Below are 26,637 nucleotides of genomic sequence, written 5' to 3' on the forward strand. Positions count from 1 at the left end.
GACATACACTATCAAACTCTGCTCCTCAATCTTCATAAAGTAGGTATTGTACTTTGGGTTATAAGAAATAGAATTTGTGGAGAGTTCGTAACAACCTTAGTGAAGAATTAAGGAGTTGTAAAAAGGCTGTGATCTAAAGGGAACAGAAATTAACTACCATATTCAACTACCACTCTAAGAAGCTACCAAAGAGGCAGTGGGGGTTACTCAGTCTCAGGAGTTGCTAGACTCCCCTTCCTGTTTATTTTATAGGCTAAAACTTAACTCATTCAATACTAGAGGCAAATTTCACTCCAATTTCAGTAACTTTGAAAAAGTCATTAGAAATTCATTGTGGGTACTCCTAAAGTTTAAAAACTTGGTGTATCACATCCTCTTTAAACTTAAACCAACTTGGTAAATATTCAAAATGTTTGATCATTTGGCTTTTAGTTATGCTTTTCCTGAGACAGGTTTGGTTCTACCAGGCTTGGAACTCACTGTGCAGACTGGAACCTGCAGCAATCTTACTGCCTCTGCCTCCCAAGTACTGGGAGCACAGATGTGTGCCATCACACCTGCCTTTGTTATTCCGTCAATAAGGACTAATTGATTAAAAAAGTTATACAACAAAGTTTAATGTTATTTTCTTCTCATTAGAGGAAGTGGAAAAGGGAGAGAGGAGGCATTAATAGTCATATATACTAGGTCAATAGCTTCCTATTCATCTTTAGTATAGTAATATATACATTAGTATACCTCATTGAGTATACTTAGAAGTCTACAATTTCCAAACAAATCTTTACATTTCTTAGTGGTCTACAGTATCCAAAATTCTTTTCATAAATGCTTGGTGTTTATTGAAATATCCATCTTGAAATGCCAAAGGGGCTGAAGAGAAGGTTAAGAGTATGCACTGTTCTTGAAGAGGATACAGGTTCCATTCCTGCTATCTACACCAAGCTGCTCACAGCCACTTCTAACTCCAGTTCAGGAGTTACACCCTCACCTGGCTTCCATAGGCACCAAAACACACAGTGCATAAACATACATGCAGGCACATACACAAATATATAAACCAGTCTTTAACATGTGACAAAACAGGATATTGTGGCATATACCTGTAAACTCAGTTCTCTGAAAGCTGACGTGTATCAATGTGATACAATGTTATGTATAGCCTAGAGAGGAAGGGGAACGAGGAGAGAAGGGGAGAGGGAGGGAAAGACAGAGATTGACTGTAACACCACCCCCACCCAAAACTCGAGCTCCAAACACAACCATCTTCAACTAAGATTTTAATAGTGGCAAATTAGTGATTCCAAATAACTGGGAAAGGTCTATATTAATCAGAAATGACCAAGTCCTTTTTTGCTTTAATATTGCTACATTTGTAATAAAAAGAATTCTCTGTAGTGACAAGTGAACTTTTTTCTAATCTCCTTAGTAAAATACTGCCAAAGTGCATACACTATGATTTACATTACAAACAGCAGTGTATTATATACACCTCTAACAAAACTAAACAAGAACAACTCTTGTATAGTTCTTAAATACAAAGTATTTTATAATTTGATTATAGAGTGAAAAGTCTGTGTCTGTTTAAAGATACATGTCAGATTCGAACACCAGTATTTCCTTTTTGTGTGTTTTTTTGAGATGGGGTCTGGAATTAACAATCTTCTTCCTGGTGTACACTGGAAACATTGGCCTTTCCCAATGACCTTCAGCAACTTCAGTATCAAAGTAATAAAGTAGGAATTATCATTGGAAGAGTAGATTTACTAAATATGCCACAAATGCTGAGATGGGGCTATTACTAATTCTTAAATATCTGGACAAGTTAAATACCACAAAACTAGTGTCTATGTGGGAAGTAGTTTATTGTCCACTGAGAAGTCTAAGACGTGAGGCTCAAAACATGACCGCTACATATAAGGTCTCAGAAAATGTTGTTTCTCACTTGCTAAGATGTAAAAAAAGGGGCTAAAGCAGATGGTCTCTAAAGATTCATCTAGTTCCGTGCTCTGCACTGTAAGCAATCTGATTATCTAATTCCTCAGTTACCTCACGCTGGAACCTCATGTTATCTATGTGTGAAATGGTCAAAAGGCAGTTAGAGAAACACCAAGAGTGTAGATTTAACTTCAAATCCTAGAAATCATAAATATAATAACTACAAAATGCTCTGGAACACACAACAATCTAAAACCCACAACTTAATCTTTATAGCTCAGAAGAACTCATGTGAAACCTGTTACATTTTATTTGTCAAAAATGAACAGCTTCAGAATAAATCTAATGTAACTTTTCCAAAAAACACCAGAAAGTACAGTGTAAAGCACCTCCTCATTAAATACAAACTTTCATTTTGTGATGCACTGCATCAATGCTTTGCATACACCTTGATGCAAAGGAAATATTAAGTTGCACCCTGTTTAAATTAAAAAAAGAAAAAGGCTTTGAAAACTGAACAATGACTACAACCACATTCCAAGAAAGGAAATTTTCCTACAACAAAGCATATTGTTTTGTTTATATACAACATAGCACTCATGAGTTTTAACTTAGTTGTATCAAAAGCAAAATTTACTTTGAAAGAAAATTAAATTACAGATGCATGAAGAGGAAACATTTACTATACCAAAGACACTGCTTTTCAATGTACTTAGTGTCAACATTTGGGCAATTTTTAATATTTTTCCAAAAACGGAATTACTTATACCTCTGTATAATATTTAAAACAACAAAAAAAACATAGACTTTTATACCATATTTTAACAAATTGTTCCAAAGATAGTGTTCATGCTCAGTTGTTTTTCCTTTGCTTGAAAATAAGCTACCAGCAAACCACTCTAAGATGTTTTGTTCCTGAACCAGATATAAATATTCATATTGGCAAAATGTTTTACAATGAGTCCTTGGCCTCTATGAAAAGCATCACAGCTAAGGAGAAACTAGAGTTTATTTTCAAATTCTGTGATTGGCTTCCAAAAATCCCTTATCAAGTAGAAGTACTAGCAAATAACAGACACTGAGGATCAGATTTAGATCTTTGGTATAAGCATGAAATTGTTGCTGATTTTCCCATGACTAGCATAAGCCAGTATGAAATTCTAAAGAGCATCAAAGACAATGGAGTCCAGGACGCAATGAAGGCAGGCAGGAAGCATAGTACTTTGTCTCGGTATTCAAAAGAAATGAACAGCAGAGATACTTAAACCACTCAGAGATTTAAAATCAGCAAAACAAAAGGTCAAGCTTCAAAATGACCACACTTGATAACCTGTAGCTGGAATATGTCACTGCATTTTGGCATTTTACTGTTATTAATAATGTACAATTATACGAGGACTCTCAGCACTATTTTGGCACAGCAGACCTCTAGAATAAGAGAACAATCCTTTCTCCCTAAAATGTCTGAACTCTGCGTGATACACAAGACAGAATGGCATGTACGTGTACAGTTACGTATAACTTCATTATCATTTTTTTTTCATTGTGACATGTGCAAGTAGATTTTTGTTTGGGGAATTGTAAACTATTGAACTCAACAAGCCTAAAGGCATTTAAAAAAAAACTTTTTAAAATATGAAGCACAGGATTTTATGTTTAGTAAGTGTACTGTCAAAATATCCAAGGATTCAACTCATCTTAAAAAGCGAAATTCTTATAAGCATTTTTAGAAGAATCTATGGACACTAGACTCAAGATGACACTAAATCCAAACAGTGTAACTATAACTCAGGTTTTTATTTTTTTTTATCACTTTCAATCCTTCGATCTGCTACTGCCTTTCATTTCTTCTTCAAAAAAATTTTACTAGAGACAAACTATCAGTGTGGGTGTTGGGCATCTCCTGTAGGGCCCTCCCAGATAATTTTTTAAATAAGCATTTCCAGCCCTGACACATTGTGATCTGAGACTAATCCTGAGAGCCATATTCTTACTAAAAGTTCAATACTAAATGTTTAGAACTCAGGGGTTTAAGCTAACAATAACTTAAAAATGAGCCAAATTCTAAATATTTCCACAATTCTTTAAGAGCTAAAACTGAAATTCTCATAAAATTTAAAACACCACCAATGACAGAAAGGCGACTGTTTATTACCCCAGCACATCAGTGATAAGTTACAGCAACACAGGGGTGTACTCTTATTTCTGAAGTTTAAGATTAACCATGGCAAAGTCTAAAAACTGGACAAAAGTGATGAGATCCTAAATATCACACTCATAAAAATAATCGACTTCTATCTTTCCGTCTTCCTTCTGCTTCACGAGGAATCTAAGAAGTCAATAGATAATTGCTTTGTTTGGGCCAACCATGAAATCTTTAAGAACAGATAGGTATATCCCCGTTATTCTTTCAGGGCATTATTTATACATTTAAAAAAAAAACCTTCAAAAATAAAGTTATTTAGGCTTGTGAATATTCTGAAGTAAAGTTTCTTGAACTTCTCTGATGAACTCTTCAAGCAATTCAACTTTCCAAACAGTCAACACTTAAGAGTTCCTTTGACGTGGATCTATCCCACAGTTACAAATCGGCTTCCTCCTTTGTTGAATGTGAGAGTGGCTCTTTGCTCTTTCAGTATCCCAAATCGTTCATTCAAAGTCATCCCTGTCTATAGAAAAAGAGGGAAAGATTAACTTAAATGAAAAAAAAAGACATTTCCTTTATATGTGATTTAAAAATTAACAGTAACTAGAAATAGCAATATGTAACATCTTGAATTGTGTGTATGATTGAGTTGCCTATCAGAAGCTCTAGAATTTTAAACTAGGCAGTCCAAGGATCCTCATCTTCCCATCACTATAATGCTTACGTTACTATTACATAAACACATGCATACTACCATTTCTACTGTCTGTAACAGACGTACAAGATACCACTATCTGAATCACTTTGGGGCTCTGCAAACACTCTTACAAATTCCAGTGATGCCTTTGGTAAAGGGTTACTTCAGCTGGTGTTGGCATACACCTTTGATTCTAGCACTTAGAAAGCAAAGGTAGGTAGACCTATGAAGGCTAGCCAAGGATATACAGTGAGACTCTGTCTCAAAAAACAAAAGCAGCAAACAACAAAAAAGGTTCTTTTACCCAGAAATGATGGTCTACTAATATCCCAAGAGGCTGAGGCAGAAAGAAAATCATGTATAAAGACAGCCTGGGCTACAGTATGAGACTGTGATTTAAAAAAATAACAGAACCACTGTTATTTCAACTTCTGAGTATTTCAAAAATTTTTAACTGAGTACCCTACAAAAATTCAAATAAAACTCTGGCTTGATGAACAACTAACAAAGTGTTTCCAAAAATAAAAGAAATTAAGAACAGGATCAAAATAAAAGAGTACATCTGTCTCTTTTTTTTCCATATTTAGTATCAGCGATTGTACAAAGGACTTTGTCTATGTTCACCATGCACTTTCTCATTAAACAAAACCAAGTTTTCCCCCCATACTTCTAACTTTAAATACCAAGACCTCATTTTTGGTAAACTGTTTTCCAAAGAAGTGTATGATGATATTCAACAAAAATTCTCAGCAAATTAGTAAGATGGGAGCTCCCTCAATTTGATAAACAGAATCCACAATAAACTTAAAGCCAATAGTAATATACAAATAAACATATTAAACTTAAGAACTATTTTCTTCAAGAGTTTGAAAGGAAAAACTAGAGGCAGGTAAGCGGTAACTCCCAGCACCTGACAGAGAAGGGAAAAGGAGAGTCAGCAGTGGAGACCTGAACAGCTAGAGAGGAGGAGTGGGGTGTTCTCAGAGCAAAGAATGAGAAGGCCCCAAGTATCAGGGCAAGCATGGTTGGGATTGGTCAGTACCTGAAGAAAAAGGGGGAAAAGGCAAAGTTATATTTTTGAGTTCAAACTCAGAAAAGTGGGCAAGCTTAGCTGTAAGGTACAGTAACCAACTGCTACCAGTATTACACACATGGTCCTCAGGCTTTGGAACATGGCAAGCACACTAGTCTTCCTATACCTATTCAACACTGTAGTACATGTGCTAGCCGTTATAACAAGAAAAATGGTTTAAATACTGGAAAAGAATTTAGAGAATGAACAAGTATTATTTATATTTAAAAATTTATATTTATATTTATTTATATATTATATAAATATATATAAATATTTATTTATATTTTATAAGTATATAAAAAAACTAGAGTCCAGAGACTATGAAGTTTAGTGATTTTTTTAAATAAAAAAGCAGTTAACTAACCAAGATGTTTTCATTTTTATCTTTTAGAAGATTTATTTATGTATTTTACATTTGTGGATACTTTGTTTGTATGTATGTATGCACAACAAAAGAGGGCACTGGATTCCATTATAAATGGCTGTAAGAAGCCATGTGGGTACTGAGAACTGAAGTCAGGACCTATATAGTAGAACAGTCAGTAAGTCATCGCTCTAGCCCCTAAAGCTCAGTCTATGTAAAAAGATCAAAGACGACAATAATACACAAACTGTTAAACACAGTGAGAGTTTACTTTATACCCATTTCTCCCTATACTCAAAGTGACAGAAGATAACACATGTTGACGGGAATGTGGAGAAGTTTAGAAACCCCATATATGCTGTAGGAATATAAAAGAATATAGCTACCTCTCTGTGAAACAGCTTGGCAGTTCCTAAAAGGTTAAATATGGACTTAGCATACAGTCTACCAAAAATATACCAAATATATACATTGACATTTACCAAAATAAAAAAAAAGAAAAAAAATATGTTAACATAAAAACTGACAAAACAGAATTATTTATAGTAGCCAAAGAACACAGAAACTTCCAACTAATTAAAAAATATATAATGTGACATATACATGTGATAAACAACATTCAAATAATAAAAAGAAAATGCTAATATGGAAGAAACTTTAAATAAATCATGGAAATGAAAGAATCAGCAACAAGATCATATATTACAAGATCCGATTTAAGTGAAATGTCAAAGCAGGCAATCTGTGAGACAAAAAGCTGATTATTGGTTGCCTAGGGACTGGGGAAGGTGTTAGGTCACCCTGTTTAATTTGCTGTAAAATATTTCTGGTCATCGGAAGGCTGTCAGTGAGTGGTCCAAAGAAACACAGAAAAAAAATTTTTCTTTACCTGTTTTCCCACACTATTTATATCAAACTGTAGAGGGACACCTTTAGGAACTTTCTTAACATCGGACTGCTCTCTTTTTGTCAAGAATGAGGGTACAGCAGTACGAGTTAATCGTGGTTTCTGAGCTCTACCAGAGGAAAAAAAGGTTTCAGTTAGTTTACCAGTTAAAAGTACTCAAAATATCTTTACACATGTTCAAGTAAATTACGGGTATTACATTATGCTCTCAAACACTAATAATAAAGTGCTGGCTCTTGATGGACTACTCTACCAAAAGCTACTCATAGAATACTTTTTCAAGTACAACTATATTTTAAAAAAAGATAATTTATTATGTATGTATATAGTGTTCTGACTGCATGAATGTCTGCAGGCCAGAAGAGGGCACCAGATCTTAATATGGATGGTTGTGAGTCACATGTGGTTGCTGGGAATTGAACTCAGGACCTCTGAAAGAGCAGAGTGCTCATAACTAATGAGTCATCTCTCCAATCCCATAATTACATTTTTAAAAATCCCCCCCTCTTTTATATGTATGTGCATGAGTGTTTGCCTCCATGCATACATATGCACCACATGCATGCAGTGGCCATGAAGCTAAGAAGAAGGTGTTGGAGCCTCTGAGATTCAAGTTACAGATGGTTAAGATCTGTGTTGTGGGTGCTGGGAACTGAACTCAAGATACTATGCAAGAATAGTAGGTTAAGCCAGGTAGTGGTGGCACATGCCTTTAATCCCAGAACTCCAGAGGCAGAGGCAGGTGGATCTCTGTGAGTTCAAAGCCAGTCTGGTCTACAGAAGGAGTTTCAGGACAATCAATGCTACACAGAGAAACTCTGTCTTGAAAAACAAAAAATTGAAAAACAACACAAAAAATAGTCACCACTCTAGTCCTAATTATACAACATTGTAACAAGTCAAATAATTGGTGATTCTAAGTCGTGGTCCTTAAATTAATCTATGTTTTTTAGTGCAACACATATAGTGAAACGGTTAGTCCAAGATAACTTCGAACCCACTGAAGTATCTAAACCTGGCCTTAAAATTCATGGCAATCCTCCTGCCTTAGCCTCTCAAGTATTAGGACTAAAGGCCTTGTTAGGGTCACAAATATTCTCTATCCTTGCATCTCATTTTATCTTCATACAGACAATATACTCTGAGCACAAGTCCAATACTTTTTATTTTCCTATTACATACCAAGAGATTACAATTTCTGAAGGAAAAAAAAAAGAAGGAAGAAAAATACTTACACTGGACACTGTACTGCTGCAGGGTTGTCAATGGATACAGTCAAAATTCCTCCATTTGTGGTGGAAGTACGCCATCTAGGTTTGAAATTTTTTAAGATGGAAGCTTATAAATCTTACAGTGTATCCCACTAAACAATATTCATTCTGCCTCTCTGCCCATCTGTCTTAGTGTACCAACGTTCTACTATCAAGATAAACTCTCAGTTCAAAACCATACATTTTCATAGTAGTCATTCATTTTTCAGACTAAACACACCCGCGCACACAGATTCTGAACCCTACCAGGATCTACTTAATACACCAACATCTTAGGTGTAAGAACTGCAAACCTGAATTTGTTAGACTCTTAAAAATATAATGAACACACAGTTTTTTTTAAAATAAAATTAAATGCAGAGAAGACTCTAATGAAACCAAGCAGTCTCTCATCCCAGGCTCTTGCTCACCATTTCTAAACTAGAGGTAGAATTTCTGACACTTCTTATTTTCATTGACTGCTGGCTACTTTTAGTTTATTAAACAAGATGTTTATGTCAAAAGATCTTCCTAGACAAACAAAACAAAATACTTCCCAAGCTGGAACAAGGCCATCAGCTTCCCTGCTTACTTCTAACTATTTTCATGGCTGTATTATTTTACTTTTCATTGTAATTTAAAATTCCAGTTCTTCCAGAAGCACCTAACTTCTCTGTCTGCTTGTATGGAGGTTTAATACCCTCACTATTCCTTTCCACCTTTTCTCCCATCTTGTATTTCCCACTCCTCACCATCACTGGGCCTCACTATGTAGTCTAGGCTAGTCTTGAACTTGGAATCTTCCTGTGCCACTTTTCTAAACACTGGGATTCCAGGTGAATGCCACAACAGTGCCACTCCACCTCTATATTTATTTATATCATCCAAAATCTGGCACACTTCCATTGTATTTCCCCAAATCAACTATCTTTATCTGTGTTTTACTCTCAAAGCTCAAAACAGACAAATAACGCCAAGCAGCCTGGCACACCCTGCAATCCCGGCACTGGAGAGGTGGAGGCAGAAAGATAAGAAGCTCAAGGCTAAAGTCAGCTGCACACTGGATTACAGGCAGAATCCTGCGAGATCCTCTCCCGGCATAAACAGTCTATAACATCACCATTACATAAATATTCACTGAAGAAGCACAATGATTATTTTCTCCTGTAGTTTTTGGTTCATGTCTCCTGTGCTAAAGGTTACTGTCAGCATCAGGTTCAAATAATTTCTTACAGTCTGCTCATAATCACACTTCACTCTACTTATCTGGACCATGACAACCTTTACACTTTTTTTCAACAAAATGTAACTGCTGTTTTATAAAAAAAAAATTAATTAATTCCAATTTCAGGGGCTGGAGAGATGGTTCAGTGGTTAAGAGCACTGGGCTGTTTTTCTAGAGGACCTGGGTTTAATTCCCAGCACCCACATGGTAGCTCACAACTGTCTAACTCCAGTTCTAGGGGATCTGGTGCCCACAAAAACATACATGCAGGCAAAACACAAATGCACATAAAAGTAAGTAATCCTCGAAAAAATGAATAGAAGTGTTTAAAAAATATTCTAAATTCTGATAACTCTGATGGTGGAGTCAGAGAACTATACAAGTATACACTATACTTCGGAAGAATAATGGACAAACTGACTTTTAAAAGACTTTCACAGGGTCGTAAGGAGAAAAAAATCCTACTGTATTTTTATGTTTTATAAAATTTCTAAAAGCTCTATGGGATTCAATTCTAGTCATTCCTTAAATTCATTTGTATAAAAGAAGGTACAGAGGAAAGAGAAAGAAGAAAGAAAGAAAAAGAGAGGGTTGGGGGGAAAGAGAGAGAGAGAGAGAGAGAGAGAGAGAGAGAGAGAGAGAGAGAGAGAGAACGAGTGAGGGAGAAATGGAGGGAGGGAGGGACAAAAGATGGAAAATCTACACCATTTAAACCAGATAAACAGTGAAGAATTAGTTTAGTAACTAGTACTAAACGAGCATCTGAAACCTCAATCAACTGGGGACTAAAGTGCTTCAGTGATTATCTAGCACACGTGAGATCCTGGGTTCTATTTACCTAATGCAGGAAGAGTTTCACTTTGTGTTTCATTAAGTTCTTCTCACACATGGAACAAAGGGCAATCTTATGAGTTTAGAAAAAAACAAGATGAAACTTACTGACGAGTTCTCTTTGCTACAACATCATCTAGCAGCTGTTCTGTGTTCAACTGGGCCTGAACCTAAAAGGAAAATAAAAACAACAAAACCCCAGCACATCTCATAGAAAATAGGATTAAAGCCAACTGGCTATCATGCACTGTAACTTTACAACCCAGGTTTAAGATGAGCATGGATCCAGGAAGGGCCTGTACCATGTTAGCTATACACACTTTTGGGGGTCCATGGATTAGAACAAATTAGTAAATAAGCAAGTTAAATTATTAGAAGATGCCACTATACACGCAAGAGAAAGACAGGAAATAGTAAAAAAAAAAATGTATTAACAGAAAGAACTAACCTAATGTCTTGCTTTTCACACTAAAACCTACTCTCCCTCTCAACAACAGGTCATGTCTATGATTACTAAAGGATCCACTGTGAGTAAAGGAAGCACAACCAGGGCGTGTTAATACCTTCAGGCCTCTTCTGAAAAGAAAAGTTGCCTGACGAGTATCTTTCTGATGACTTAGTTTATTTCCACTCCTGGTAAAATTAGCTGGAATGGTATTTCTGCAACAAAAAACATGTATGAGTAATCTCAGTCATTTTGCTTTCAAATACCTTGAGAAAAAATAAGCAAAAAGTTAAACTCATAAGCTTAAAATCTGGTGAGCATGTAATATAAACTCCAATTTGCTTTTTTATTTACACAAAGTCACTAACTTTGATTTCCAAATATCTCCCTATGCAGTACATCACGTAACTTGGTTTTGAACTAATCCATATCTCAAATATTCTCCTCTCTAATATTACTCACAACTTTTGAAGACATTTACAAAATTACATTTTAGTGCTATTATTTAATATCCCTAAATTTGTTTTTTAAATTACAATTTACAAGATTAGTTCAAAGAAAATCATACCTAGATACACTCAGAGCCAATCTGAAAATCACAAATACGGACTTGTGACTGGAGAGAGGGCTCAACAGTTAAGAGCACTGGGTGTACTTTCCAAGGGACCTGGGTTCGATTCCCAGCACCCACATGGTTGGCTCACAACTTTGTTAACTCTAGTTCCAGGGGATCCGGAATCCTTTTCTGACCTCTGTGGGCACTGCAAACATGTAATGTACAGATACACATGGAAGCAAAACACCATACACACAAAACAAAAATAAATCTTTTTAAGAAAGATTTGGAGCCTGGTGGTGGTGGATCATGTCTTTAATCCCAGCACACAGGAGGCAGAGTCAGGCAGATCTATGTGAGTTCAAGGCCAACCTACTCTACAAAGTTGAGCTACAGGACAGCCAGGATTACAGAGAGAAACCTTTGTCTCGAAAAAATCAAACAAAACAACAAAAGATTTGGAAAAACCATCTCTGTTGCTTTTGCTTTCTTCCTCATCTTCATTCGGAACCCTTTGTTATCACCAAGGACATGGGTAGGGACAGAACTAAAAGGTGGAGCATTTGCCTAGCATATCTGAGGCCTTGGGTCAATCCTCAGTATGGCAAGGGAAAACAAACACAAACATACAAAACCTAGAGGTGTGTATGCATATGAATGCATATTAGCCATGCTTTTTGATCCAGCAAGATGCCTCGGCAGAAAAATAAACTTGCTGTGCAAACCTTACAACTTGAGTTTAATTCCAAACTCACTTAAGGCAAAAGGTAAAAAACCAACTCCTCAAAATTGTCCCCTAACCTCTAACATAATGCTATGTGGCATATACATTTAATAAAAAATACATTTTTCAAGTTACACTTCCACTTTTTAATTTTCATACATGAAATAACATAATTATATTTGACTTGGTTTTTACCACTTTAATATAAAAAAAGACCCAAAATTTTTTAATTACCTACTACATAATCAAGTACTTAAAAGGTTACCTAAATCTCACTTCCAACCTCCAGAGTTTCAAATGCAAAAATTTTTTAGCTAACACAATTAACACATAAACCTCATATAAATGGCAGATCCTTATTTGCAAAGAATCCCCTTTCACAAAAGATACCATATCAAATGACTTCCAAAAACTATCATTAGGCAAAACTGCAATTTGATTACTGTATGTATAGAAAGACTTCAATCCAAGTTGAAGTCTTTATCATAAATTGTATTCTATGAGAGACAAATAACAGCATTTGATATTCAAACAATAAAGTAACTTCACAGATTATCAGCTGCCTTTCTGATTACTTCAATTATTTTTTTTAACTTTTTTCAAGACAGGGCTTCTCTGTAGCTTTGGAGCCTGTCCTGAAACCAGCTCTTGTAGATCAGGCTGGCCATGAACTCACAGAGATCCGCCTGCCTCTGCCTCCCAAATGCTGGAAACCATATCTGGTTTTAAGTGCTGCTTGGGTCAAACCAGAGTTTGGTGCATGCTAGGGATGCACCCTAACAACTGAGCCACATCCCTGCCAGAGTATAAGCAATGCAGAACTAAAGGTGTGTGCCACCACTGCCCGGCCTAATTATTTCATTCTTTATAGAGAACAGACAATGTCTTAATTAAAAAAATTTAGGTTTTTTTAGTGATCTTAAATTTAGTGAAAAAGTAGTTTAAATTTAAGAAATATCTATGCATCCTAGGCTGGTGGCATATGCCTGAATCCCAGCATCTAGATGGCATAGGCAGAAGCATCCTTTCAAATTTAAGGACAATTTGATCTACATGGTTATAGGGCTATACAACAAGACTATCAAAAAAAAAAATCCAAAACCCAGAACTATTTATGTAACTTCTAGCTTGCCTAAAAATAATACATACTATGCTTCAGTGTTTTAAGAGTAAAGGCTGAAAAAAAAATCAATTCAGCTTTCAGAATTTCCATTTTTGAGTAACTATGATGCAAGTGCTAGGAGTTTCACCAAAATGATTACTTTCACAATTTTATTCTATATGTTAAAGGTGAAGTCCACATATGCATCATGGTACACCTGTACAAACACACACAATTAAAAAGTGATACTTTTTAAAAAGTTTATAGTGATGAAATTCCTTAATATTACTGTGTCTAAAAAATAGAAAGTTATTACAGAATGCCTTCCATCTTAGATTTCATATAGACATTTCAAATACCTTTTTTTTTGGTCCCCCACAGCTTTAGGAATGGAACCCTTAGCCTCCCACATACTAGCTAAGTGCACCGAGCCATACTCCAGACCTCCAAATAACTGTACTGAAATGACCTAGTAAGAATCACTGCAAATCTTCTGAATATCTATCAAAGAAAGTATTTTGTATACTGTGAACATTAATCTTGATTGGCAACTTGGCAGGATTTATAATTATTATGAAAAGAAATCTGTGATATTTCTGTGAAGGAATATTTAGATTAGATTAAACTGAAGTGGGAAAATTCATCCAACATAGGGAGAGGGCACCCCCAAAAGCTCAGATATTTGAATACTTGGTTACTAGTTGGTGGAACTGTTTGGAAAGGATTAGGTGGTGTGGCCTTGTTGGAGGAGGGAGTGACACTAGAGGTATATTTTGAAGTCTCAAAAGATTGATTCAATACCCAGTGTTCTTTCTCTCTGTCTCCTACTCGTGGATTAAGATGTAAGCTCTCAGCTACTACTGCTCCAGAACCACATCTGCCTGCTGCCATGCTCCCCCACCATGATGCTCATGGACTCTGAAATCTTACACCCCAAATAAACTGTTTCTTCTGTAAGTTGCCTGGGTCACGGTGTCTAAGACACAGTCCATGAACTAGGGACCCAAATTGTAGAAAAAGGAGAAAGTGAGCTGAGCACATTACTTACCCATCAGTTTCATGTCTGTGGACACTGTCACCGACCTGTTCTTGCTGCCATACCCTCCCTGCCACAATGAGCTACAACCTAAAAGAAACACTTCCATCCTTAAGCTGTTTTCGTCAGTTATCATGGCACAGCAACACAACAAGGAAATAACGCAGACTTTCAGATAACCTGTAGAGAGCTGTGTGATGCCACGCCTTACAGGTGGTGCTGATTCCTGCCTTCCACCTTTCCAATGGTGAGTGCTCTCAGGTGTGTACAACTCCATATATGGCTAACGCTAAGAATCTGGTTTGCTTCCACGTTTCTGGACCTAACTGCGTTTCCCACGTGGCTTGCTGGGGTTGGCTACCCAGAGGTTATTTAAGCTGTAGGCTGGCTTTGCCCCAGGGCGAGAGGGTGAAAAGATGATTCAAAGGGCCTGAATAAAACCCGCAGTGGCAGTGAGGAGAGTCCAGTGTTGAGTCTTCCTTGCTGGCGAGGCGGGGGCGACAATAACCCATTCTTCTATTTGAGTACTTACTTTCTGTTTAACTGGTTAGGTCTCTTGAGAACTGCAACTGGTTTCCTTTGTACTTCATTTTGTCTCAGAAGACTTGTTTTCCTTTTTAAGGTTGGAAAATATCGTTCTATATTCTGTTAGAACGTAAGACAACTGTGTTAATCAGATTGCCATCTGTGATATATCTTTCTACAATAAAAATTTTTTTGTGGTTATTTTTTGTTTTTGTTTTTTGAGACAGGGTTTCTATATGGCCCTAGTTGTCCTGGAACTTGCTATGTAGACCAGGCTGGCCTTGGACTCACAGAAACTCAACTGCCTTTCTCCCAAGTATTGAGATTAAAGATGTGCACTACCAAGCCTTACTAACATTTTCTAATGTGCAATGACAGAACCCTAGAACTATTTTAATACAATAGGGAGATGAAAAAACTAAGATAATTTGAAATTTTTGTAAATGACTGACATGATGACAATCATATTACACTTAATACAGAAATACCTAAGCTACTGGGTGAGAAGGTGAACTGGTGAAGGACAAATGTTACTCTAGCACTCAATAAAAGAATCCAAGGCACACTGAGAAAGTTCTTAGGTCACTGGGAGAAGTATGATAACCCTACCCCCTCCTCTTTCTCTGATTTCTGGCCATGAGATGACACCTTTGCTGTACTACAGTCTTCTGCCATGACCTATTTCACCAGAGGCCCAAAGCTATGTGCTCTGCCTCTCCTTGACTCCTAGCAGAACAACCCACAAGCCCCAAAAAATAAGGCCAAAATAAACCTTACTCTTTAATTAGTATTAACTAGTTTACTACAATACTAAAACACTGACTTTTTGTATGTAAAGGAATAAATGCCAATTTCCAAAACAAGTATGTGAAAATGATATCATACTAACAATGAAGGTAGAGTATAATTGATTGGGGGTGGGATTTAATAAAAATCAAACACATGAAATGTCTTTTCTCCCCTTCCACATATGTAAATTATATCCATCATAATCTAATTCAATTTTCCATATTTCTATGAAGATGTCTCCAAACTCCTTTACTGTATGGACCATTTCTTATACATTATCTGCATTTTCCTATTGCTTTAAGCATGAGAAGTTAAACAGTATTTAAATATTTTTCTTGAATATTTAGCCTGGATTTATTTCATTGATTTCTTTCTTTCTCTCTTTTTTAGACAGGGTCTCTCTACATTTACCTGGCTTTCCTGCACCCACTATGTAACTCACAAAGATCTACCTGTCTATGTTTCCTAAGTGCTGACATTAAAAGTTATGTACTACTACACACAGTTTATTTGTTTTCCTGAGACAGAGTTATATTGTGTAGCTAGCCTCAGAGCTACAATTCTCAAATTTCCATCTAGGATTATGATTCAATCATAGTTGGCTTCATTTTTGTTTTAAACAAATCTTTACTTACTTGTGTGTGGTATGCATGTGTGTGGATGCACATATATTCATGTACATGTGTGTGTGGACAGATGTCCACACAAATCTTCTTCAACAATAAAAATATTAAATAATAAATTAAATAATAATAAATAAAGCTTTCCACTTTATTTTTTGAGAAAGAACCTCACTGATTATGCAACCCACTCATTCCAAACAGACTGACTGGGTGGCCAGCAAGTCCCAGGAAACCTGTCTGTCTCCATCTCTCTAGCTCTCCAATTACAGGTTGTTTTATGTGGATTGAACTAAGGTTCACATGCTTACACACCAAGTGCCGTCCTGAGCCATTTCCCCAGTGCCCCTTCATTGGTGCTTAGAGATTATTTAGAAAAGAAGGAAATGTAGAATAAGAAAAAAAAACTATCAATAACATAACAAGCCCACAAGATCAGAAAGACCATGCCTATTTCAAGCATTTTTCTTAATTATGCATATTGTGTCTAAGTGTGGGTATGTGCATATGCATGCAGGTGCCTGCAGAGGCCAGAAGAAGCTGTGGAAGCCCCTGGAGCGGGAGTTACATGTGATGATAAGCTTCCTGACATAGGAGATGGGAACTAAACTCCAGAGCAGCAAGAGAAGCATGTTTTCGTATCCCAGCAACAATCTCTCTAGCCCCTATTCCAAGCTTCATTTTATCTTAAGTCTTAACACCAAAGATTATTATATTATAGATATATTAGATAAATTATAGCTATTATAGATAAATGTGTAGGTCTCATTTGTGAAACATAATTTTTCAGTACCTGGCATGTTATAATTATTTGTTATAAGTTAATTTTTAAGCTTAGTTATGCCAGATATGGTGGTGCAGTCCTATAATCCAAGCCTCCTTCGGTAAGGAAAGACAGGAGAGATCAAGTTGTTCAAGTAATCTTTGACTAAACAGTGAGTTCAACTCTTCCCCCTCCTCAAAAACAGGAGACAGAAACTAAGTTTACTAAATGTATATATGGATATTCCTTGTCACTGATTTGTAAATAGAGCAAAACAACTATTTATACAATATATTTTAATAGGAACTACAAGTAACTGAAGGATAACAAAGTACACAGGAGAATGGGCATATTTTATAAGCAAATACTATACTGACTTTGAGCTATGTGAAGATCTCAGTATCAAAGAAGTTTCCTGGAACCAATTCCCACAGATATGGAGGAACAACTGTATTTGAGCATTAGGTATATTTATGAATGGCAAAGATTTTTACTTAGTTATTAAAATGTTTATGTATAAAGTCCTAAAGTACTTCATCTAAAAAATAAAAAAAAAAATCTGGGAATTCTAGCACTTGGGAAGCAGAGGCAGGCCAATCTTTGTGAGTCTGGTTTACATACTGAATTCCAGTACAGCTAGGGCTTCATTATAGAGACCCTGTCCCCAAAATAAATAAACTGTATTAAATATAAAAATCAGAGGAGCATGGGCATGAAGGAACATGACTGTAATTCCAGCATCTGGGAGGTAGAGGCAGAGTGCAAGACAAGCCTTGGCTACATGAGATCTTGATTCAAAAAGATAAATTAAAAATCAAGGCTGAGGGCTGGAGAAATGGCTCAGGGATTAAAATCATTGGCTGCTCTTTCAGAGGACCAGCTCACAGCTGTCTGTAACTCCAGTTCCAGGAGATCTAACGCCTTCACACCAATGTACATAAAGTTAAATAAATTTTAAAAAATTATTAAAAAAAATCAAGGCTGGGGATACAGTTCAGTAGTATAGTGGTTGTCTAGTTCTGAGTTTAATCTCCACCATCCAAAAGAATAAATAAGAATCTAAATTCTGAGGCTGATGAGACGGTCCCGCAGCCATGCAACCCTTATAGCCATCAGTTTATTCCTAAATGGTGAAGGAGGAGAGAACTCCCAAAAGTTGTCCTCCAACCTTCACACATTCATCCTGGTACATATGTGCCTGCCTGCGTACGCACGCAAGCGCGCGTGCGCGCGCGCACACACACACACACAATTATTTTCTTAAATTAAATGGGGGGAGGGGATAGAGAGAGGACTTAGGAAATAACAGGACTTGCTGTTCTTGCAGAAGACCTCAATTTAGTTTCAAGCACCCATGACAGGTGGCTTACAACCGCCTGTAACTCCAGCTCCAGGGATCTGATACCTCTACCTCCAAGGTCACCTGGGTGCGCGCTCGCACCCGCTCGCGCGCTCTCTCTCTCTCTCTCTCTCTCTCCACACACACACACACACACACACACACACACACGCAAATAAAATCCTTAATTTTTTTTTTGCAAGAATCAAAAGACTCTATCCAAAGCTTATTCATAAAAACATTAGTATAGCCAGGTGTGGTGCATTTAAGAAGCAGAGGCAGAGAGACATCTGTAAGTTCAAGGCCAGCCAATGGTCTACATAGTAAGTTTTGTAGGCCAGAAAGGGCTACAGAATGAGATTTTTGTTTTAAAATTCACTAACAATAAGTATGTGACACTCACCCACAAATATAAAGGAAAATGGTATCTGGCACAGGAACGAGCCATCATCCTACCTTGTCACTTAGAGGTGGACGATTCATAGGACTAATTCCTTTTCGAATTCCAGTTGCTTTCCTAGCTGCAAGGCCAGTGATAACTCCATAAGGACGTCTCTTTCCAGGCAAAACTCTTCCTCTACGGCTCACACCTGTTTTACCAAAACCTACAGAAAGAAGGAAAGGATACTAAAAATTTAGGAATGCAACTGCAAAGTTGATCAGATATTTTACTTCTGAAACATGTGTATGTGGTGATGGGGATCAAACTCACAGCCTTATGTGTGCTATGCAAACACTCTACTACTCAGACTCCAACCCTTAATATTAACTTCTCAATAGGACAATCTTAAACCAATTTGTGTAGTACAGGGGCTACTAATTTATTTGTTTTTGAAACACTAAATAGTTCTGTCTGGTCTTGAAAATGCTAAAAAGATGGGGTTAGCCTTGACTTCACAACAATCTTCCTGCTTTTGTCTCCCAAATTAGGATTATAGATGTGTGACATGTTCAATAGTGGCCACTAACTATATGTAGCTAATGAATACCTTGACTAGTCTGAACTTAGACTGTACATAGTGGTTCATTAATGATTTCGTATTTTATGCTAAAATGGTAATACACTGAATATGCTTGACTAAATCAGGTCCCTTTGTACATGGTTCGAATTTTATTTCTATTAGTGTTGATCTACACTGGAGTCCCCAGCTCATCTTCCGTTTACTAAGTTACAATTTGGCTTCTTTATTCTTAGTCTTACTCTATCCAAACCGCTTTTGCTGAAATCTTCATTAGAGCCAATGAACTTATAAACTCTGTGGCACGTAACATTACTGAGTTTGCTTTTCTGTTAAATAGCTCTCTAATTTATATACTTTTTTCTTTTCTAAAAATATGATTCCTTTATTTTTACTTTATGTGCACTGGTATTTTATGAGGATGCCAGATTCCCTGGAGTTAGAGTTACCGGCAGTTGTAAGCTGCCATGTGGGCGCTGGGAACTGAACCCAGGTCCTCTGGAAGAACTGCCAGTGCTCTTAACCGCCGAGCCATCTCTCCAGCCCCTATATACTTTTTTCTAATGATAAAAAAATGCCCATTCTATACATATATTAAACTATCAAAGAACAAAATAGTCTAAATAGAAAAAGCTTGCTGTAGATATTCTAAAAACAGTTTTAGTTTCAACTATATTTAACTCAAAAAGTATTATTACATGTATTACCACCGTTTTATTAGCTAAGTAGCCAAAAGGTGAGCTCAATCAACTTTTCACACTAACTAAACTCATATCCTCGTGTAAGATTTTACAGGCTACATTAACACTATACTATGAATAGTATTCCACTTTTTATATATTACTCTTAAATATGTCACACTCAATCTAACCAATTTAGTCATCACCTTGGTTATGTTTTGTCTTTCTGAGACAGGGTCTCAGGTAATTTATTATATAACAGGATGACCTTCAACTTTCATTTCAGTTACTTCTAACATTTCTACACACACCCATCCTCAACATATTTCTTTTACTTATATTTCAAAAAAAATACCAAATGAATAAATTTACTTGTATTTCTAGAAACATCCAGTATAATTCCCTTTTCTGTATTAACTTTTAAATGTTTCTATTTATGAAAAATGTTTTGCATAGTATATTTGTTTTTTAAAGATTTATTTATGTTTTATGCACATATGTAAGCATACATATACACATGTGTATAGTGACTGCGGGAGTCAGAAGAATAATGTCCAAGCCCCTGGAAGTAGAGTTACAGATGGCTGTGAACCACCATGTGGGTGCCGGGAACTGAACCGGGTTCTCTTGCAAGAGCAGCCAATACTCTTAATCACTCATCAATTTCTCTAGCCCCAGGATATCCCAATCTTACTAAATTCCCTTGTGTGATTCAGTTTTTGTTTTCATCTTTAGTATTTGTTTTTTTAGGTTTGGAGCAACTAGCCAAAATCTTAGCCCATTTTTCATCTGTATTATTTAGTATGGGGGGGGAATTATACTTTATCTGATGACTTCATTACCAATGAGAATAACCTATTATCTCTGGTTTCTAACTATCTATATTCTTTCATTATGAATTGCCAACATTCATGAAGCAGATTTCTGTGATGTAAGAGATGTCTTCCAGGGTTTTAAGAAGGAAACTGGCCAGTGGGACACACTTTCAAGCCCAGCATCATGAAGCAGAGGCAGAGGCAGGTAGATAGATCTCTGTGAGTTCGAGGATAGCCAGAGCTATGTTGAGAGGCCCTGTCTCAAGAAAAAGTCAAATAAGAGGGGAGTTTTATTTACATTTATTTATAGTTAACTGTAAGCATCTTTACTGAACTTTACTATCCACGAACATGGTATATATTTCTACTATACAGATATTTTTGTGTCACTAGGCTGGCTAAGTGAAATTCTTTTTTGCACATTTCTTTATCTTACCACTAAATATTCTATAAACTTTATCAATCACATAAAAGATTTATTTCTACTAATATTTTTCACATTGTCATTCATGGCATAATAAAAAGTTATTAAGATTTTAATTACTACTACTTTTTGTGCTGAGGATTAAACCCAGAGAGAGTCACATGGATGTATGGCCAGTGCCCTATCGTGAAACTATTAATTACTACTTTCTTTTTTGGTGGTGGGGATTCATGATCTTATATATGCTAGACGAGTGTTCTACCACTGAGTCACATTCCAAGTCCTCTTCCTTCCTGTTGTTTGATGTTTTACACTTTTGGCTTTTTGAGGGGCCCACCACCCAGCTCTCAAAATAAATCATTATGGAGGTTTATTAGTAGCTATGAATGCCTTGTCTTAGCTTGGCTTGTTTCTTGTCAGCGTTCCTTAACTTAAATTACCCTGACTACCTTTAGCCTCTGGGCTTTTTCCTTTTCTTTCTTACTTCTGTATATCTTACTAGGGTAGCCCCTAGTGTCCTCCTCTCCTTGTTCTTTTGCTCCTCTCTTCCAAGATTTCTCCTCCTATTTATATTCTCTGCCTGCCAGCCCCATATATCTTTGTTCCTGCCTTGCTATTGGCCGTTCAACTCTTTATTAGGCCATCAGGTGTTTTATACAGGCAAAGAATCACAGCTTCACAGAGTTAAACAAATACAGCATAAACAAAGCAATACATCTTTACTTCAGTAAACAAATATTCACGGCATAAAAAAGTAATACACCTTAAAATAATACTCCCCAACAACAGTTCCCTCAAATAGTGTTCCTTTGCTTTCATGTCTGTGTGTGTGTACACATATACACTAGATTCTGCATATTAGAGAAAAGTCTTTTCTCTGGAGGTTTGACTTTTCCCCTGGGTACTACAGCTTGAACCTAGAATCTTATAAATACTATACCCAGCTCTATCTCTGAACTAGTTATACCTTTAGCCCCAAATTCTGTAATTTTAACATAGGGATTTGTAGGTGATAATTATGTCATCTCCAAACGATATCTTTTTCTCACTTCCAATAATACCTCAACTTTTTAAAATTTTCTAATGCAACAGCCAGAAATTTTCAGAGAATTAGCTAAGTAACACTGTGATGGTGGGCAGGCTCATCTTAATTATGGATTTTAGAGGGAAAATTCTTTAGGATGACACCTGCAATAGGGTTTACAACAAAAGTCTCACTGTAAAAACTAAGATTAAAATCATTTTCTTAGCCAGGTGTTGGTGGCACACGCCTTTACTCCCAGCACTCGAGAGGCAGAGACAGGTAGATAGAGACCAGCATGGTCGACAGATAGCAAGGGCAACACAGAAGAGACAAGACAAAAAGAACAAGGAGAGAAGGGGGAGAGAGGGAGGGGGAGAGAGAGAGAGACAGACACTCTGAAACTGAGATCTTGGGGGCTGGAGAGATGGCTCAGCAGTTCAGAGCATTGGCTGCTCTTCCAGAAGTCCTGAGTTTGATTCCCAGTAACCACATGGTGGCTTGCAACCATCTATAGTAGGATCTGATACCCTCTTCTGGAATAAAGGTATACATGCAGATAGAGCACTCATATACATAAAATAAAACCTTTAACAAAATAATTTTCTTTACTGTAGGATTCCTCAGAGCTAATATGTATCATGGATCTCTAGGAGGAAGGTAATAGTACATGTCATTCCCAAGCTTATTTAACTCTTGAACCTTTTTGTGTGATACTCAGTTTTGTGACCAGAATACAAGACAGGAGGTCTATTATGCTATGGGGTGTGAGAGTCACAATTAAATCTATCTCAGCTCCCATAGTTCATCCTTTACTATCTGCCTCTAATAAGAACACTATTTTTTATCGGTGGGCATGACACTCTTGTCAGTAGAGGATGCTAGGGATATTCTAGAGTATGAAGAAGCTTTTCGTCCAGGTGCCAGTATGTTTCTTGAGGTTTATTCTTGTGCATGGGACACTAAAGAACATTCACCAGCCTTCCTGCCCCCTGATTGGCACTATTTGGCTCAAGGAAAATAGTTCGAAATTTATGAATGAATTAATTTGTCTAGGTCCCATCCTTGTTTACCCCCCAGTAAATTTACCACCAGCACCACCACCACCACACATCCATAGACAGCTTCCCACTGAGTCACATTAGGACAGGGATACAAGGAACTCCTCTTGCCATCCAGGGCGCCATGTCATGATCGCACCCTCTCTAACAAAATCAATTCAGATGTGGGGGTAGTGGTAGTATGTTTTGTACAATTTCTTCTCAGGTATTTGATGTGGGATTTCTCTCTGTATAAAGAAACTGCGTTAAACCTATAGCAGAGCTATGGGGAACAGAACTAGACGGGGAAAACTAAACTGAATGCTGGGAGGAAAAGAGGGCAGAGTCAGAGGGAAGTCATGCAGCCCCTTCGGAGACAGACACTGGGAACTTTACCTGGTAAGCCACAGCCACGTGGCAATACATAGATTACTAGAAATGGGTTAAGTTAGTATGTAAAAGTTAGCCAGTGAGAAGCTAGAGCTAATGGGCCAAGCAGTGATTTAAATAATATAGTTTCTGTGTGATTATTTCGGTTCTGGGTGGCCGGGACAAACAAGCGGCCTCTTCCAACAAGTATTCTCAGTCCTAGAAGTATTAACTAATATTAATTTTATCAGAAGAAAAGCAATAAATATACAAAATTTTTAATTAAATCATGTGATTTTCTTCAGGAATGATTAAGCTATGTTGTATGAATCTATATATAAAAATCTATGACTTGCTATTTTTATTTGTATCAACTACTGAAACAGCTACTACTTTCAGTGTTAGACATGTTCAATTTTAATTTTCATGAGAACCTGATGAGACAGATGCATCCATCTTACTTTTATAGGTTATGCAAAGAACAATGATTACTGAGAGGTCAAAGAGAAGAACAGAACCATGCTCTAAATGCAGGTGTGTGGTTTTAAAAATAGAAGAGGAAAAAGTAAGCTTTTGAACTAGCTGTTACAAAATGAGCAGCATTTAAATAGGAAGGCAGAAATGAAGAATTTCCGGTTAGTGTAACAACTATAAAGACATGGGTGAGCACAACTGATTGAGAGATTTAAGTCTGGGGAAGGGTAAAAATGAATGGAAGCACTGGCACAAATCATGTAAGGCTTGGGATGGACACAGTCTGTGTGTGACAAAGAATTCACAATATTACATCAGCTTACTATCAGTATCTTAGACTCACTCAAAGAGGGGAAGAGAACATGGTAAGACCCTTTAGGATAAATGCCACAGGAGCACTCAAACAAGACTTGATAAAGGACTATGAGAGGAACTGAAATTATTACACAGGGGTGAGTTGGACTTTTATCTTTTTAAATTTTACTTTTCAATATAAAATATATTTTGATCACACTTTCCCTTCCCCACCTCCTTCCCAACTTTACATTCTCTCTCTCACCATCCAGAAGAGTGAATCGCAAAGCAAAGAAGAATGGTTAAACTGAGAGAGAATCCATTATTGTACCACAGTTTCCGGGTCAAATGAAACAAGACTAACAGAGTCTGTCCTTTAATCTTCCGCACTCCTGAACGTGTCTAGAACACTGCTCCCATACGCATTCTTCTCTTTACTGTGTTGCCATTCCCAGGCACAGAGGACACTGGGAAGAAGGGCAGAGATGTCAGCAGACGAAGAGCAAGCAGTATGGGCACCATGGAGATGAGGTAATAAAGCCACAAGGCAAAAAGCAGATGAGTAAAAATGGGTTAATTTAAGTTATATGAACTAGTTATAAACAAGTTTAAGCTATTGATCAGCTTTCATAATTAATAAGTCTCCAAGTGGTTACATGGGAGCTGGCAGTTGAGACAGAGAAAGATCCACCTACACCACTGTCTTTTACTTCTTTTATCTGTGAGAACTAGAACTAGATACAGAAAAGGCATCTTTCTTTTGAAAATCCACAGTCCTTTCCATGAATTTCTTTCACACATACATTCTTTGCTTCAATAACTTTAGGAGCCCCTCTCTGAGGAGTAGTTGAAGTTATGAGGAGGAAGCTTTCACACTCTTATAGACTGGACCCTAGAGGGTTTCCTACATCTCTTTCCAGCACATGAGATTATCACAAGAAGTCCATGGGCTTAACCCAGAAGGTTCTCATCAGAACCTGACTCTGGTGGAATCCTGATCTACGACTTTTAGACTCCAGAACCAAGAAATACACTTACTGGGGTTTACAAACTACGTAGCCCATAGTAATTTGTTTTAAAGCATAAGCTAAGATTCTGATTCTGTATTCCATCAATTTAAATTACCAATGTCACAGAGACTCACGAAGAAGAGTCTATGTGCATGAGAAAATGACAATGCCTTGATTAAATGTAGTTTTCACCTCCCAGACCCCTTCGGTCTTTAGGATTCTCTACAGGTGTCCAGGTAACATTTTGACCACCTCTGTTGTTTGGTTTGGTCTTCTACCACAGACATTAAAGTTGTTTTTACAAGTGTTTAATGAGTTTCTAAGTTAATATTTCAGACAAGGAGTTACAGGCTTCAATGATGTCTTTCACCCAACAAAATCATACCATGCATATGTCAGTAATCATCTATTTTGTTATTCTCTTCCCTCAAACTAATGCCATCAGAGACACCACAGGTGGAAACCTGAACTCCGCAGCCAATCGGATATTAACACAATCCAATAGCAGTAAAAGCAGATGTTCTATGTTAAGTTAGCACATCAGCAGAGCACCTAACCCAGTGCACCCCAATCTTAGGCATTGCTAAACTTCTCCTAGATACCATTTACCTCACGGCTCAGATCAGAACCCCACAAAAGGGTAATTTTTCTGATGCTGCAGGGAGCAAATTAAATCACACTTTCTCTTAGCACATAACCATTATGTGAAGTCCATAATACTGTATCTTTAAAAAAATTACTATTTTATGTGTATGAGTGCTTTGTTCTGCATGTATATATGTGTGTCCCTGGTGCCCATCAAGGACAGAAAACTGTTGGATGCCCTGGAATTGTAGTGACAGTTGTGAGCCACCATGTAAGTTCTCTGGAAGAGCATGGCTCTTTACTGCTGAGCCATACTGTAACTACCCAGCTTCCCTCCCTGCCTCCCCTCTATATCTCATCTTGTCCCAACTTGGGCTGTTATTTTTTGAGACAGTCTCACTATATAGACCAAGCTGGCCTTTAATTTACAAGTCTCCTTTGCCCTTCAAATGCTGAGATTATAGGCATGCACTGCCTATAATATATATATAGGCATGACATTTTCAAAATTATTTTCTCTAAGTTATTTGTCACTAGAAATTAACTCCTTAAAGCTAAAGACTGTTTCTTTATGTATTTCCAGAATCAGACAGTTCAAACCATTTATCAGATATGGAAGATATTAATAAATCTTATT

The 26,637-nt window shown here is 36.9% G+C and overlaps 1 protein-coding gene across 1 annotated transcript in view; it reads right to left on the bottom strand.

Annotated features, from left to right (window-relative positions):
• Window positions 1-2,222: 2,222 nt before the first annotated feature.
• The window catches only part of Fyttd1 (forty-two-three domain containing 1), a 33,491-nt gene continuing 9,076 nt past the window's right edge, over window positions 2,223-26,637 (bottom strand). Inside the window, exons 3-9 of the mRNA XM_048454065.3 lie at window positions 18,786-18,934; window positions 14,826-14,938; window positions 10,994-11,090; window positions 10,539-10,600; window positions 8,360-8,434; window positions 7,107-7,233; window positions 2,223-4,604 (exon numbers count right to left, since the gene is read on the bottom strand). Of these exons, the coding sequence (XP_048310022.2) occupies window positions 4,506-4,604; window positions 7,107-7,233; window positions 8,360-8,434; window positions 10,539-10,600; window positions 10,994-11,090; window positions 14,826-14,938; window positions 18,786-18,934 (722 nt within the window). The 3' untranslated portion in view covers window positions 2,223-4,505. The remainder of the gene's footprint in view (window positions 4,605-7,106; window positions 7,234-8,359; window positions 8,435-10,538; window positions 10,601-10,993; window positions 11,091-14,825; window positions 14,939-18,785; window positions 18,935-26,637) is intronic.

Source organism: Myodes glareolus, chromosome 2 (assembly GCF_982192425.1).
Source record: "Myodes glareolus chromosome 2, mMyoGla1.1, whole genome shotgun sequence".
Lineage (NCBI taxonomy): Eukaryota > Metazoa > Chordata > Mammalia > Rodentia > Cricetidae > Myodes > Myodes glareolus.